Raw genomic sequence first — 16,765 nt, 5'->3', positions numbered from 1 at the left:
TGTGAAAGGCCCTGGGAGGACAGACATTTAAAATCTTAATATACCTTCCTTAAAGAATTTTAGTCATGCCATGAGAGCTCCACAAAGGTATGAAGAATATTTTATCGACTTTTTTCCTCCAGAAATTAGTGTCAAATTTCTGAGCCACTGTGTTCACTCATTCCATTATGCAATGCCAGGATAATTTCCAACAGGACTTTGAAATCTTGGTGCAGAGAGTCTTTGTGAGTGTAGGAGGCTCTGGGAATTGGCTACAGTAATTTATCTGTATGAAAGCTGTTCTCATTTCAAAATATTTTCCAGTCAAGTCAGCCATCTTTGTGATTTGTCTGATTGTTTTATTCATATATCAAAGCTAGGAATTAGTATTTTAAGAGTAAAGATGGAATATTTTCACTTACCCAAAAACTGAGCATGTTTAGATGATTTCAGATGGGTTTTTAATTTAAAAACATGTCACAACTCTTGATGAAATGGACTCAGAAATATTGTTTACAAAGAACAGGTTACCTGTTTAGGAAAGATGAATGCATTCATGTATCATTCTCTGCAAAATCTTCCTGGTACTTTAAGGTACTGACTGCATCATCTCAACAAAGGTACATGTCCAGAGCTGTGTGTGTGGTTATAGATGTACATACAAAGCTGCCTGCACAATTGCAGGATCCTGTTGTTTAGATATCTGGGAAAAAAAATACAATAGCAATAAAAGGAAAACATCCTCCTCTTTTATTTGCCTCCCTCTTCTTGAGACCAGAGTACATTAATAAGAGGTGGGAGTGCACAGATGCTTTTAATTTCTGCTTACAAGTAAACAAATTAGGAAATAAAATGTAAAGCAACATAAAATTTAAGCCACTGAAGTTTGAACCAAAGTAGGAAAGGCAAGTCTGGGCCAAGTGTCACGAATTTCAAGTAAAAAATGTTGGCTTGTGCCAGTTTAGACTGTGTGAGTCACTTGCCCCGTTTCTAGACTGCCTTTATCTTCAAGTAGGTGATAGAGTCAACACTTCATGACTGAGTTTTGAGACCTCAAACTCTTGAGTAACATTAATAGAGCTGTTAGAAATTATTTTACAGCTGCATTAAAAGTTTAGGCCTTCCCTCTGTGATATTTGTTAAAGAAAGCCTCCCACAGCCCTCAGAACTGCTCAAGTAAGGTATGAACCTTAAATTCTTCTGCTCTTAATTTACAGTTTCTGTGCTGCTTGGTGGCAGGGTGGGGATGGTGGTGGTGGTGGGTGTGTGGGAGAGAGTTGTCACCTGTATTTATCCTGGTGTGCCTCAATAAAAACCTGTGGGAGCAGAGAAATAGCTTATCTTGCTTTTCCTTTGATGTTTGTTTTCACAGGCAGATAAATTTCAGATGTATGTCACCTACTGCAAAAACAAGCCTGACTCCAGCCAGCTCATCCTGGAACATGCAGGGACTTTCTTTGATGTAAGCAGCATTGCTGTTTTCCTTCCACACACCTGGTGCAGCTCTGTGCTTTTTTACACTCGAGCTATTCCTTTCTGTGCCTTGGCATTGGGGTTTTTCATTCCACTGCAAATATCACGTGCTGTGGGAACTGATGGGCTGTGGTGTGGTGTGTGGTGAGGTGTGGAGACACATTCCTATGAGAACCTTGGGGCATTTTTCAGACCTAATCCTTTCTAAAGATCTGGTTTAGATGTAATCACTGTTTCTGGGTTAGTGATAAAATGAAAGTCTCAGATTTCATTATATATTATGACCTGAAATCCCTAAATCTAAAACAAGCTCCTAGCCTCCTGTTCTGCAAATTCTACCCAGCCTATTCCACATTTATTTCATTTTGCTAATAAGGAAATCCATTGATTCCAATTAGACTATTTCTCATACAAGTGCTGCAGCCAGTGATAAATATTTTTAGGGTCCAATTCCAATTTTGTAGGCTGAGAAAAAATCAAGTTTTTGAGTACCTTTAAACCAAGCTCTTCCTCTTATTTAACCTTATCCATGCTTGTCTGCTACCTTATAGCTTTTTTATCATGCTTTTCTGCTACCTTATAGCTTTAATTAGTCATCTTTCTAAAAAAAAAATTAATAAAAGAAAGAAGTGCTAAGACCTCCCTTCCAAAGCATTGGAAGTGCAGATGCAACAGATCAGCAGGATCCAAGCTGTGCTGGAGTTGGCAGCTGACAGAAATCAGCTCCTCTGGAGTTTGTACATGCCAATAGTTACAGCATTTCAGTCTCACTCGACAATGAAAGGTCTCACAGGAGCCACAGGAAAAGGGATGAACGCCTTTTTCTTTTGCCTTGTTACTGAATGGTCTGAAAGTCGAGTGGAGCTGGAAGGGGTTTTCCAGGAGGTGGCGCTTGAGCCTGTGGAATGGTTTATAAATGGTATATACAATGGTTTATACTGGTCGGCTGTTTGCGCAGGTTAAAAGCTTTTCCACTGCAGCTCTCTGCACGGGCTGGAAAGCTGCCTGACATTGCTCAGCAGTGAATATTCGTGTGTCAGCAGCTGCTGTTTTGCCAGGGGAGGTGTTTGCCTTCCGTGGGTGCTGGGCCATCCCCCAGCGATGCCTGTGCAAAAAGAGAAAGCTGACTCTCCTCCCAAAAAATCCTCAAGGAGGCACTCAGTGTGAGTGACTGAGGTAATGCAAAGTACCTGGGGATCCTTCTTACCTTGATCTTGGAGTGGCAGCAGTTCAGGGGCAGGACAGCCTGGCACAAGGAATACAGAGAAAACAATTGGTTCTTTTTTTCCAGGCAGAACCAGGAATTTCCCAAAACCCTGATGATGAGAGTGAATTATCTAGAATAACACCCCTTAGTAAGAAGCCTGCTTGAAAATCACAAGTGTTCTTCAAATTTCATAAGCTTTCATAGAAATCCACCTTTGATATGAAGACAAGCAGGCCCAGTAATTTTTTTGAACCTTTCAAGGCCATGGAAAACCTGCATCTACAGGGCTCACTGTAAGGGTTAACTGATTAGGAGAGGGAGCAAAGACAGGTGACATATCTCATTTGAAACCATGAAGAGAATTCTGAGCAATGCTGAGAGCTGGGCTGTTCTCAGGATGCAAGTGAAGCCATGTATGTAGAGAAAAGCAATGTATTTTATGGAACCAGTTGAGACAGGTGGAAAACAATGCACAAACTCTCAACTGTGAAATGTGCCCAGTTTATCCTACAGCATTGCTCTAATAAAGCATAAAGGTTACCATCTTCCTTCTCTACAGATGGTGTTTTGTTTATAAAATTCAGAAGTTGTTGGTATGGTTATATTAGCTGGAAATTGCACAGGGAATGAGAATAGTGTGTTTATGCTGACTTAATTACAGTAGACTTATTATTTTTCACTCTTTCCATTTTTCTGTCTGTCTTGTTCATCATTACTTAAAACTGTGTTCTTTATTCAGTAGTTTGAAGGATAAATTATGCTTTCCATGTTTAGCAAATTTTAGTATTTGTAATACCATGTACTTCAGGCTAGCAAGGTATATTTTTGATTGCCAACATATGTTAGCTGTCAACTTCAATTGATAGAATCAGCATGTTATTGAAGTAATCAGGTTGATTTTAGTGTCTTTAGTTAAGCAAGTTTTGATCTTTGGGACAGTTTGGTTGAGACATGTACATGCTTCTGCTGTTTGGAATACTTTTTTTTGCTTTGAATCTTGGAAAAGATCTGGTTTTATATTCAAGAAGCCACGGGGCACTTTTGATTGGCATGACCAGCATGGAACAAGGTAAAGCTCAGTGACTTTGGGAGCATTGCAGAGCATGGTGTTTCTGCAGAGATGAGGTTTCTTGGACAGTTTCTCTGCTGAGCCAGAATGTCCCTTAGGAAATGAGCAGAGGCACAAACAGGATCTTACTCCAACACTTCAGGGATCAGAGGTAGGAGCTGCAGGGAGAATGTCCCTTCCCAGCACTTGTCAAATGTCACTCCCCCAACCAGCTGTGTCTCTGCACAGCCTGACCAGGGAGCATCCTGGCAGGGCAAGGAGTGCCCAAAGGGGAGGAATCTTGCTGAGAGCATGCCCTGCTGTTCAGAGAGCTGGGGGGAAGGAGCAGGGCTAATTTTGTTACTTGGATCCTACAAATACAAGGGTGCTTTGCCAGCTCCAGGAAGTTCACAGACGTGGCCAAAGTCTTGCTGGCTCCTGCAGTTGTGAATTGAGTCTCAGCCATGTGCTCTGCAGGCACAGTTCCTCTGTGAAGTCAGCTATGACTCAGCTTCATGCAAACTCCATTAACCCCCAAACACAGCCCCTTCCCTTTTGAGTCTTCTTCATGGCACCAGAGCTATTAAAAAAAAAAAAAAAAAAAAAAAAAACAAAACCAAAAAACTTTTCTAGTAAAAGAAACCAAACCAACAAACCAAAAATCTGTTGGCACATTGCATGAAAAGTGGATGTTTTTGCATCCCAGCATTAAGACAAACACTGGAGCTAAAAAGAAGCAATAACCTCCCCAGTACTCAGCAGAAAATCAGATTGTATACAAAAGGAAAATCTCTGTTCTTGGAAGCTCTTCTCCCTTCACCTTCCGTAACTTCTTCACTTTACAGTCTCAAATTTACAATTCAGTAGCTGAAGAAAATTCCCATTCCCCTTTTCCATTTGCTTCTTTAGGAATCGAGGATTTCCTGGTGGCCAGGAACAAGGCAAGGCATGCCCAGGGCCTGGCAGAGACAGAAGGGTTTCCAATCTCTTCTATTTCAGCAGAGAACCTGCCCCTGTAGGGCATGAGTTTGGAGTCTTTTAGATGGCTGAATATGTTCACTAGGGAAAATCCTATAGGATTTTTAGGAGCTCCTAACTCCCCCTGGAAGAGCTGGAGGGAGGTAGCTGGGCCCTTTGCAGCCCTCAGCAGGTCTGTGATGTCTCCAGACATTTGTGAGCACATCACAGTGATCAGCCAAGACATTTTGGCTGAGGTTCAGGTGCTGAAACAGTCCTGTTGGAGGTATCATGAGGGGATATCTCTCCTGGCCCCCAGGTGCCACCTCAGAGCAGAGCAGGTCTGTCAGCACTGTGTCAGACCTGTTATTCCCATGTGGGTATTTCAGCTACCGCAGGGCTCTCAAATGGGACTCGATGCCTATGTTTAGACAGCTAAATTACACCCTGCTCATGCAATTTAATTTAATGTCACTTCATTTTAATTGAATGTTAAGACTCTGCTTTCAGCCTTTATAGCTAGGGGAAACCAGATGACATGACAGGTAAGTCATACTTAAATCAGGGCCTGTTTACTCAGCAGAGCTTTAGCTTGACTTGCAGAGGGACCCTGCAGTTTAAGTGGCCTTAGGGGGACTCTGCTGTGTATTGCCTCACTGAAACCACATTTATGTAATGTGAGCTTAAATAGGGTTAAAAATCTAAACATAGAATACAGAGATGCAGCACTAAATTTAGTTAGGGGTGGTTCTGTCTGGCAGGGGGTTAACAGTTTTCCATGGCTGACTGCTGTTTTTATCCCTTCTAGGAAATCCAGCAAAGACATGGGCTGGCCAACTCCATCTCTTCTTATTTAATCAAGCCTGTCCAGAGGATCACAAAATACCAACTCCTGCTGAAGGTACCTCAGTGAGCTGCACAGAGCAGCTCGTGCAGAGCAAGTTCACAGGTTCATGAGTTACCTTCTGCTTAAGGGAGCAGCTTCATGACCTGAAAGCAAAGTCCCCAGAAATCTTCCAAGGGCACAATCTCCCTTGAGAGCACCTTGTTTTATCTTTATAGCTATTCCTATTTGACCCCCCACTATTTGTGAGCATCCACAGTGGGGTTTGCTGCAGTTCAGCTTTCTCCTGCCTCTGAAGCAGCTTGCAGGGACCAGGTGGCACAGCTGGGTGTGAGGGCAGCACGTGGATCAGATTTGTTCATGGTGTCTGCTTTGCTCCTTAGGAACTGCTGACCTGCTGTGAGGAGGGCAAAGGGGAGCTGAAGGATGGTCTGGAAGTGATGCTCAGTGTCCCAAAGAAGGCCAACGATGCCATGCACGTCAGCATGCTGGAAGGTGGGCAGGGACTGCTGGGAAATGAAGTTTGTTGGTAACTTGGGGTGGAAATTAATAGAGGTTGACTGTAGCAATACTGTAATTTTATGATAATTTTTAGCTACCTTCTGGCTCCTTTATGATATTTCTCCAAAAGTCTTGAAATAATAAAGCTGGCTAGGAATTTTGGGGGAGAGGGGAGGTATTGATCTGTATCTTTTGTGTGTACATATATATATATATATATATATATATACATATATATATATATATATATATGTACATATGTGTATGTATGCATATACATATGCAATGTATTTGTATCTATATATTTAGCTAAAACATTCCTTCTCCATTAAACAAAAAAAATTGTGAAGCAATATCAGTTTAGCTGCTGACAGCTGTAAAAATTATTGGATGAAAACATTTCATAATACTGTTTCAACATTTCAAAAGTTCTGCTTTTCTGAGACAAAACAGCTTGTGTTTAAAAATGTTAGCATAGTTATGCCAACGATTTTTTTAAAAAGCATTAAAAAAATATTTTCAAACTACAGGGAAAAAAAGTTTGATTGGCACAAAGTGAAGTCTTTTTATTGGCTTATTATTGTGTGCAGTATTTCTGAAATGTAAAAATTTTATTCTGGACTGAGATGCTTTATTGTGTCTCACACATTTTCTTGGCCTTGGAAAATAAAATTTCCAGCCTGGCTTGAGGAAAACCAAGAAACAAGCAGAATACTAAAACAAGTGAAAAAAAGAACTAGTGCCAGTAGCTGGGCAGTTCAATAAGCTCAGGTGATTAAAATTGCAGGAGGGCAAACTGAATTTGTAATGAAGTGCATAGGATTTCTTGCAATGCAGCTCTGTGTACAGTAACCATCACTGAAACCTTCATAATATTATTTTTGAGTAACTATTACAAGACTTAAGCAGCAGCCTCACTTAACACATATGATATATTTGACCTCCAGTGAAGTAATTACATTACTGCAGTAGGAAAAAAAATAGAAAAATATTATCACTGGGGCAAAGACCCTTTTATTTCAAGCCTTGACTTTGGTGTTTCTGTGAATTGCTTTTCTCAATAATAAATACAAGTGATTGTATTCTGTGGCTTTAGGGTTTGATGAGAACCTTGATGTCCAGGGAGAGCTGATTCTTCAGGATTCCTTCCAAGTGTGGGATCCCAAGTCTCTCATTCGGAAAGGCCGTGAGAGGCATTTGTTTCTCTTTGAAATCTCTTTGGTGTTTAGCAAAGAGATCAAAGATTCTTCAGGACACACAAAATATGTTTACAAGAACAAGTTACTGGTAGGTGTGGCACAAAGAAAATATTCTGGGTGTTGTGTTTCTTGTAGGTAGAAGGGGTGTTTTGGCGGCTCATGTGTCCCCTGCTGGGTTGGGGATACTTTTGCCCCTGAAGGGCTGGCCCTGAGTCCTGCAGGACCCACCTGGAAGTCAGCCTGCAGTGAGTCTGGAGAGGTTTAAGGTAGTGAGATGTGAAGGGTGGGGGGAAATGCAAGCAGGATCACTCCAGCCATTCACTTCCCTGGCACCCCAGAGCTTTTCTGTTCCTTTCATCTGTGTATAGCAAACAGAGATAAGATCCTGTTCCCCTACCCAACCCAGCCTCCCCACTTCTTCCTACAAGTCCAAAGTTTTCTGGACTCATGAAGCTTCATTTATATGAAATCTTTCATCATCTCTCCTCCACATTAGACCTCAGAACTGGGAGTGACTGAACACGTTGAAGGAGATCCCTGCAAATTTGCTTTGTGGTCTGGACGAACACCATCCTCAGACAATAAAACAGTGCTGAAAGTAAGTCTTCTCTGTTTGTTTTCTTTGCCTTTAGCACTTGTAGTTCAGGCCTTGGGAGCTCTGAATGAAGGGTCAGTTTCTTCCCTCGTCATATTCACATGGCTTCCCCATCTGCCTGTGGGGTCAGGCCTGCAGCAGGAGCAGCTGAGCTCTAAGGCCTCAGTAGCACCTGGGACAGTCCTGCAGCCTTGCTGGAATTGCATCTCCTCTGGCAGCCTGGGTTGAGCAGCTGCTCACTGACACAGGGCAGGTCTCAGGGTGTTTGGCTGGGAGGTGTAATTCCCTTAGTCCTTTGCCACTGGGCTTATCAACAACCAACCCCTTCCACACACCTCCAGAGCTGACAGCCTGTTCTGTCAAGTGAGTCTCTGCTGAAGAATCCATGTTGTAGTTGTTTTGTGTAAGGAATTCCCAGCTGTGCACTGATAACCTGTTTCCCCTCTGCAGAGCCTGCTGTATTGCTAGCATTAAATGGATTTATCCAGAGCTTAGCTGCTTTGCTGTTGCTTGCCAAGTAGGTCTGGTCAGAGTGCTCTCAGTCCCCTGGGGTTACCAGGGACTCCAGCAGCTGCTGCAGTGCAGCAGAGAGGACAAACAGTTAATCAGGACATTCATCAGCTGGCCATGTCTTCTCTGCACAGGAGAACATGATAAAGTCTCTGTCCTTCTGCCTTGTGAAACTTTAGGCGTCCAGCATTGAAACAAAACAGGAATGGATCAAAAATATCCGGGAAGTTATTCAAGAAAGGATCATTCATCTGAAAGGAGCTCTGAAAGAGCCCATTCAGCTCCCCAAGACACCAGCAAAGCAGAGAAACAACAGCAGAAGGTAAATTCAGTCCTTCCCCACAACATGAAATCACTAGTGTGTTCCCAATCCACAGCAATGTGGTGTCTGTGGACTTTTTACTGGTTTTTACTGTAGTCAAAGCCGTTTTCATTGTCTCTGCTTTTTTTATGTTGTCTTGGCAAAAGTAGCTAGAAATGTTTTTTATGATACACGTACAAAGAGCTTTCATTTTATGCTCCAAAGTATAGAGAAAACCAGTAAAAGTTCTTCAGAGTCCAAGGTTATAGTTCTTTCCTAAAGTAGATTTTACTTCTTCATATTTGAATAAAACCAGATTTTTTTCCTTGTTTGGTATGTTTAATTGTTTGGCAATCAAAATCATAGTTGATCCTAACAATGCATTGAAGAATACATAGTGAATAATCTGCATTTCATCATCTAATACAAACTTGTTTCAGCCTGTCAAGTAATATTAAATATTTTTTGTCAATTTTTTCAATCCTGGATCAAATAGAAATCATAGATAATGAATTGTTTTTCTGTTGTGGCATTCCCAAAGGCCACCTGTAATTTGAGCATCTTCATTTCCTCATTAAATTTTATCCCTCTTTTACTTCAGGCTGTGTCACAGACACATCAAAGCATAAATAAGCAAGTCACCGAGGAGACCTGTAGCAAAGTAGAGATCCAGACATTTCCTCTAAGAACATGCTCCAATACAAAAGTTTTCTTGTACAGAATGGCGACATATTTTTTCTAAGTATAGAATTTGTATTATTTAAGTATTTACTTTGAAAGAGCAATAAACATTTAAGATAATTGTATCTGTACCGCCAAAGGGAAGAAAATGTGTTAGGCAACCTCAGTGAGGTAAATAGGTAGAGCTCTGTACTGTCTTTATCTATATTTGGATAGCATCTTTATGGCTTAGTATTAAATTCCTGAAGAAATTTAAACAAATGTTGGGATTATGTGTAAATCCAAACCCCATGGCTGAGGGTGACATCATTCCGAATTGCAAGAGCTCCATAGCATCATGAGCTGCCTCAGAGGGGTAATTTTAGCACAATCCAGCTCTGTCCTGCTGACTCAGCACTCCTCAACTCCACCTCTCACATTGTGCTCGCTGGTGCTGTTAAGGAATGTCATTGATTCCCAATCACCTCCCTTGCAGAGATGGAATAGATGATGCAGACAGCCAAGGGGATGGCAGCAGTCAACCTGACACCATTTCCATTGCCTCCAGGACATCACAGAACACAGTGGACAGTGATAAGGTAGGACTGAAATGGGGAAATACCTGGCAGGTAATTGTCCCCAGAAGAATGTAAGTGAAAATAGAACAGAAGGCAAAAGAAGGCAACCTGTCTTCTGCTGAGTGAGCTGAAACTGGTATTCCCCTTCACCAGGTTATTAAAACCCAGTCTGTTTCTGTGTGCTTGTCAGTACTGCTCTTCTCCACACTAACATCTCTGTTACTGCTGCTGTTTGTGGGTAATGCACAGAGGTTCAATTGGCTCTGAAGGAAGAGCCCAGAGCAACCTTTTCTTGCCTAGTAAATCTTGTCCTGTGAGACCCAGCTTGTGAACGAGCAAACAGCTGCTTATGTTACATATTTCCCTCTGAGCTGAAGGCAGTTGTTTGTTGGAGGGAATGCAGGTACTTAGCCACCAATTAATGCAGCAACACTGGGATCCTGGCTGCTATCTTGAGAGCCTGGGAGACCTCCCATTTGCAGAGACTGTGATTGTGGACCCCTCTCCTCACAGACATATGCTGAAGCATATGGATGGCCCTGAGACACGCTGGGTTCTGTTGGAATGCTGCACGCTGTCAGCACTTACATACTTGTCATTTTACTTGTCAGACAGTCTGAGTCCAGATCCCCAGCTCCACTAGGATGCCTCACTTGAATTTGTCACCCTGACACCTTCAGCTGTGCTCTTCTACTGAATTAGCAGTTGATTTAGGAGAAAATGGGCAGTTAATAATTACCTTAGCTACACTGATGGGGTTTGTCATATCCCCTGAGATAATGCCTATATTCTCTTCACACATTGTTTTGGAATCACATATAACTTGAAAAAAGCTGAATTCTCCCATGCCTTTATAGATATACATATTTGTCAGAGCTTTCATTATGCTGCCACTCAGACAAGGTCAAAGGGTGTCTTCACAAAATCAAAGTCCAAGCTTTGGTTGTAAAGTTCACAGGTAAGGTTCAGTGCAGACACTGTTTTTAAAGCTGGACTCTGAAATATAATCATTGCAAATAAATTACCATCTGTTGTATTTATCTTGAATGCATGTCCCCATGATTTAACTTTTTTGTCCAATAATGTGCTTTAGAAAAGTGCTAAGCCTCACAATCCAAAGGCCACTGTAATGTATGCAAATACTTTGCCCGATGTTTGAGAAGTCTTCAATCCACATGGACCTGTCTTACTTTCTGTGTTTTTCACATTTATCATTCCTGCTAAAAGGCCCTGACTTAGTGCAGTACTTGAGCCCATGCTTTATTTTAAGCCCTCACCTAAGCTTTGCTCATTCCCCAGCCCGTTGTGTTGGTTGCATGAATTCTGGCCACTTCCAGGTAAGATGCTCTCTGTTGCATGCTGCAGCTGCATACAAGGGCCATGGTGCCAACACAGGCTGTGTACCCTGAAAGACAGCCCAGAGTGGCAGGAGTTGGTTTAAGGATGCAAGACTGGAAACATTTATAGGAATTTCTATCCAGAACCTTGTTTCAACTGAACAGCAAATGTGTATGAGATAAACTGAGTAAAGATTGCACAGGGAAAAAGTTGTTACCACTGTGGAAAGGGTTGTGTCATGCTTTTAACTTTTTTTTACTTGCTGACTTAAGGCTGTGTGGTTTTGTGTCCTGTTGTACATTTAATGAATACAATTGGAGTGTACAGCTAAGGCTAAATGTTGCTTGTATGTGCTTTGTTGAACCTGAGGTAGCAGTGTATCATCCTTAACTAGAGAGGCAGCTCCTGCTGAACAGTTTCCTTATTGTCTCTGATGCTAATGCCAGAATACTGTGGAGAATTCAGCTCCTAGAGTGCTGCATTATCATGTCTTTGCTCCAAGGAGAATCAACTCCCCGCATCTCTTTATAGTTCTCATTTTTTCTGCACAGTGTTACCCAGATTAGTGGCAGATGAAGCTGAGCTGCCTTGCCTCCTGCTGAACTGGCAGAGTCACACCCATGTTCACTCAGACATTGTGCTCACCTGCTGTGCAGGGACTGTCCTGTCAGCAGATCCAAAGCTCTGAAAGCGCTCCCAATGGTGACATCTTAACACATGGGATATTTTCCTTCAGTGTGTAGTTGAGCTTTTCTTCTAGAAGAGTCAGAATGAAATGAGATTGGCCTGGGAGGTTTTATATTCTCACATAGTTATCAGCACTGGAAGGCAGGACCATATCATGCTCTCCAGGTAGGTTTTCTTGGCAGAGCTGACAGTCCATGGCACACACTGTAGCATACATGCTATAGTTAACTCCTGTGGGGCTGGTGGCAGCTCCAGTGGGTTCAGAGTTCAACAATCAGGCCAATCAGGGGTTTCCCTGCCTATTTAACTCCAGCATAGTCAGCAGACTTATTCCCATGAGTTTAGAGTCAAGACTAGAAGCTTTTTGCAGGTGTAGCCTCCATGGGTGACTTCTCTATGTACCCCAGTGAGTTTTCCATCCAGAGGAGCCAATGGAAAGAGCTCCTACCTTTAGGAACTCTGGCTGTTCACAGCAGCCTCATCTGCAGACCCATGCCAAGAGCCTTGCACTGCCAGCAGCATGCCAGGATGGCAGCAGATTCATCCTGCCTTGGGACCGTCTATGTATTAACTCCATGCCAGAAGCAATTCTCAAGTAACATGTAGGAGATGATATTACTCTCTGAAACCAAAAGAATTCAAAGATTTAGCTGACGCACTTTGTCCTTTCCCTAAACCTTGCTATTATGCCTGAGAATTGCCTAACACATTAGTTGAATGCTCAGACAAGAATGTCAAACAACATTTTAGACAAAGAAAATGACAACTTCTCAAAGATTCTCAATTTCAAGTAGCACTTCTGCTTAACAACACTCCTCATGCCTCAAGTCACATGTGTTTCTTTCAACTTATTTGTGAGTCAACTCCTCCTGAGTTGTAATTTCTGTTTTCTCTCACCATGGCACAGCCCTGGAGCTAAGCTTTACTTTTGCATTTCAAACTCCTAAAAAGAGAAAAAAGGTTTTTGTTGTTAAGTGGGAATGAAATAGCCTTACTGTAAATTCGGTGAGGATTTGTTTTCTCTCAAGACATGTGAATGTGGCCACAATATTTATCGGGGGGATCCTTTGGCACAGAGGATAGAGCACTTTGACTGGGGGCTGAGTCCTGGTTCTGCTCTGTCACTCACATGTTGGATGCCATCACAAAGTTACATTTGATGGCACATTACCCTTTCCCTTTTTCCCCTTGTTTGGATGAGAAATTTGCAGGGGGAGACAAAAATTCATGTAAACATTACATTTGTACATTAATTACAGCATTGTCCTCCACTTTCCCAGCACATGATGCAGGCCTGAATTCAGACCTGTTTTTGTAACCTTTATGGTGGCAAACTCTGCTTTGAAAATACCAGTTATGTGCCTGACCCCAGAAATGTTTAAGCCTTTAAGACCTTAAGTATTCAGACTTTCCTGACTGCAGGCAGTGGTCAGGTGATTATATATAAGACTCTCCTGATTTAAAAAAAAAATAATAATGTCCTGGTCTGTTTAAATATATGATTAAGTAGCTTCTTAAATCTGGATATGAGTATTTAATATCTTTACTTTCCTTGGGCTTTTCTCTGTCAAAAATAAGTAAATCAATTATCTACAGGCTCAAACATTTCATTTTCATTAAATACTGTGTAGTAGAAACAAAGACTTCAAGTAAGTTCTGCACCTTTGTAAAATGAAAGAAGGAGAGAACATATAAAATGTTTCTTTTTCCATTTGCAATCCATTACTACTTCTATATGCAATCTATAATCTAAAATAACTCATACACAGGAAAATAATTATTTGAATTGTCATTTGGATTGTGTAAGTTTTATACAGAAGGAGGGAAATGGGTTGATGACCCAGACTCAGTGCTAAAGAATTAATAGATAATGAATACTATTACAGTAATTGCAATTCCCATTGAGCATCCAGGTCAGGTCCTAGGTAACCCACTACACAAACTTCTTCATCCTTTTCCAAAAGGCAAAGGAGACAGCTTTTGTTCTATACAGTAAGCCCTCTTCAGCTTGCTATCTAAAATCCTCTCCTTAGAGAGAAATCCTTGCCCTATTCACAGCAGACAGGATTTCAGTCTTTATATTTGGATTCAAAGCAGTGGGGAATTGCATAAAGGAAATGTTACATGCAGGGCATTCTCATTTGTTAAGCCCATTGAGCTGCTGGCTTGTGAAACAGCTGTTTCTGGTGATACTGGTCCAGCTTCCAATGGCCTCCTTTTTGTTGGCTTTTGCAGAATACTGAGGAGAGCAGTTCTCATTTCCTACTGTTGTTTTTGGATGTGGAAAAAGGCTCTGAAATGTGAACTGAAAACGTTTTACTCTTTAAAAATAAATCCACATTATACACTTTTATCTTTTCCATTAGATACTATACTCAGCTCATCTTTCAGCAGCCATGAGACTGAGATCTTGACCTCTTCCACATTGGTGGCATTATATAAAATCTGGGAATAATCACTCTTCTAATTGAAGGTAATTTGTACAAGAGGGGAGATTTTAGAATTAAGGTTTATTAGAACAAGTCACTTAGGGGCAAATTCTCTTTTCTTGAGAAGCTTCTAATCAAGGTAGAACAGCTTTGATGTTGTTGCTGAAACGGGAAGCGCTCGCTCACTGCCCCTGAGCTCTGTGTTGAATCACGTGCAGGGGACACATTTCTACTGCAGTGCTGGGGGAATATCAAGGGACAGGGGCTGTTGGCCCCAGCAGTGCTTGTGTATGGCCAAAACATGTGGCACCATGGCCTGGAGTCCCTGAGCAGTGGGACTGACCTGAATAGCAAACACCTGCCAGTGGTCAGTGGGTGCTGTGAGTTGCAGCTGGTGGGAAGGAAGCTGGAAGGTGCAGTGTAAACTCTGTGGCAGAGCCAAGAGAGAGCAGGATCAGGGGAATATGGAGTGGTGGTGAAGCAGGGACTCACTTAAGTACAGAATCAGGAGTATTTAGAAGTCTTCCTGTTTTCTGGAGCACTGTGATTGGTGCCATCAATTTATCTGCCAGGCATTGACCTGAAGAGGTTTCTTCCTCCCACCAAGATATTTTACTCTCAGTAAATTAGATTAGATTAAACAACTGTGAGTTTCTAAAGAGCAAAGGAAGGGATTGATTTGGTCTCATTTTTGTAAGCACTGTTGTGGTTATTGTGCCACTGTCCCAGCAGAATATGCCAGAATTCAGTGCACTGTCTGGAGTGCTGCTTCCTTGCAGGGACTGGTGATTTATGGGACCACAAGTAAAACTAAATTTATGTAACAGAAAATGACTGCTGACTGTTAAGTGAATTTTTCCTGTGAAGATATGATAAAGAGGAGTGAATTATGGCCCCAGAGGATGTATTTCTATTGCTTGGATGCTGCCTAGCATTAGAGCATTTCTCACACTGAGTTCCTACTGCCCTCACCTGTGGAAAAGAGAAAACATGATAGTGATCAAAGGAAAATCTGACATAAAACATTTTGGCACTTTAATTAGCCTTCTTGAGGGCTCGCTAGCTATAGGTGGTTAACTCTTTTGAAGATACTGTCATGTAGTAGCAAAATGTTTATCTTACCAGGAAATAAATTGTTCAGCCAGGAGCTGACATCTCTCTGTCTCTCTAATGATAATTTCTTAACATTTCCTTAGGCTTTGGGAGGCTGCCTCTCAGTTCTGCCTCAGAATCTTGGTTAGGACCCCTATAAAATCAGCTCTTCTCTGAGAAAAATATACAAATGTATGTATCTTTTTTCACTGTGAATGGTTCCCTGAAACTGAAGTCATTGAAGTGACATTTGGAATTGATAAAATGAGACTGGTTTATCTCTGCTGGCAATGCCTGATTTGGCATGAACTTGCTTTTCTAATCGTTGATGTTCAGTAATATTATTGTGGCACTTTTCTTTTTTTTCTCTCTTTCCTAAGTATAAGTAAGGACTTTGCTTCCTGTATTTCTTATCAGGAATGCAGCAGTGCCAACATCATTAAATGTTCCAGCTTTTGATTTGCAGAGCTCTACTTGTCTCTCTAAATTTGATGCTTTTCAGTCTTTTGGAAAATTAACTTGAGGCTCTTGGAATGAAATATAACACACTCAAACAGGCAAGGTATAAAGTACGTTTTTAGATTTCCAAATGAAGGAAATCTGGACTGAAGTGCTGCACCTACTTTGAATTGTAAGTGCAATGAAGTGCAAACTTTTGTGGGCACTCACAGAAAACTCTGAACCTCAGAGGGACCCAAATAATTACAACCACTCTTTGCTCAGTGTTGGGCCTGCGCTCTGCCTTGGTGTAACCTTATCTCTGCTTTGGGGATTTGGCTGATAGGTCTCACAGTGCCTTTATTTGTCTGTACACTAGGCACTGTGGCTTGGAGCTGTACAGGAATTTACCCACCTGCCATCTGCAGCCAGAGCAGCTCTTAGTGATCTATACTGCATGTAGCATGAAATCTCCAGCTCAGGTATTAATACTGGCTCTGCCTACAGCACAGATCTCCCAGGACAATTCTGGGGCCTTTGGCACTTTTTTTTTCCCTGTGAGCTTTGAAAAAAGGGACTTTGGTCTTCCCTGGATTGGAATCAGATTTCAAAACAATCAAAAAGTAACTCTTACCAACCTTGATTTTCAGCCATGTTCCATCCTGGCTTGAGTTACATGTTATCTGTCTTTTCTGGCATCCAGTTCTAAATGTACCAGGGAGGTGATCAGGAGATTTACCTCTGAAAAGAGCTCTGTCAGGGGTGCAGGTGCTGCTGAGTGTAAGGACATTTGCTTTCTGCTGCCAGCCAGTTCTTGCTGCAGCTGTGGGTGGAGGCAGCACCAGGCACAGGCTGTCTTGTTTCACAGAACCTTCTTGAAAAAGGTTCTTCTGGAAAACAAAATAAACCATGGTCAGCTGCTCTTAAAA

The 16,765-nt window shown here is 41.8% G+C and overlaps 1 protein-coding gene across 12 annotated transcripts in view; it reads left to right on the top strand.

Annotated features, from left to right (window-relative positions):
* KALRN (kalirin RhoGEF kinase) overlaps positions 1 to 16,765 on the top strand; it is a 465,384-nt gene that overhangs the window by 325,672 nt on the left and 122,947 nt on the right. For all 12 annotated transcript variants that reach the window (XM_063161744.1, XM_063161745.1, XM_063161743.1 and 9 more), the window contains exons 27-33: positions 1,352 to 1,441; positions 5,473 to 5,565; positions 5,892 to 6,003; positions 7,106 to 7,296; positions 7,705 to 7,806; positions 8,493 to 8,635; positions 9,771 to 9,873. In XM_063161744.1, the coding sequence (XP_063017814.1) occupies positions 1,352 to 1,441; positions 5,473 to 5,565; positions 5,892 to 6,003; positions 7,106 to 7,296; positions 7,705 to 7,806; positions 8,493 to 8,635; positions 9,771 to 9,873 (834 nt within the window). The remainder of the gene's footprint in view (positions 1 to 1,351; positions 1,442 to 5,472; positions 5,566 to 5,891; positions 6,004 to 7,105; positions 7,297 to 7,704; positions 7,807 to 8,492; positions 8,636 to 9,770; positions 9,874 to 16,765) is intronic.

The sequence above is a fragment of the Melospiza melodia genome, chromosome 8 (assembly GCF_035770615.1).
Source record: "Melospiza melodia melodia isolate bMelMel2 chromosome 8, bMelMel2.pri, whole genome shotgun sequence".
In the NCBI taxonomy this organism is placed as follows: Eukaryota; Metazoa; Chordata; class Aves; order Passeriformes; family Passerellidae; genus Melospiza; species Melospiza melodia.
The sequence above is the reverse complement of the archived record's forward strand: the minus strand, read 5'-3'. Positions and strand labels throughout refer to the sequence as shown.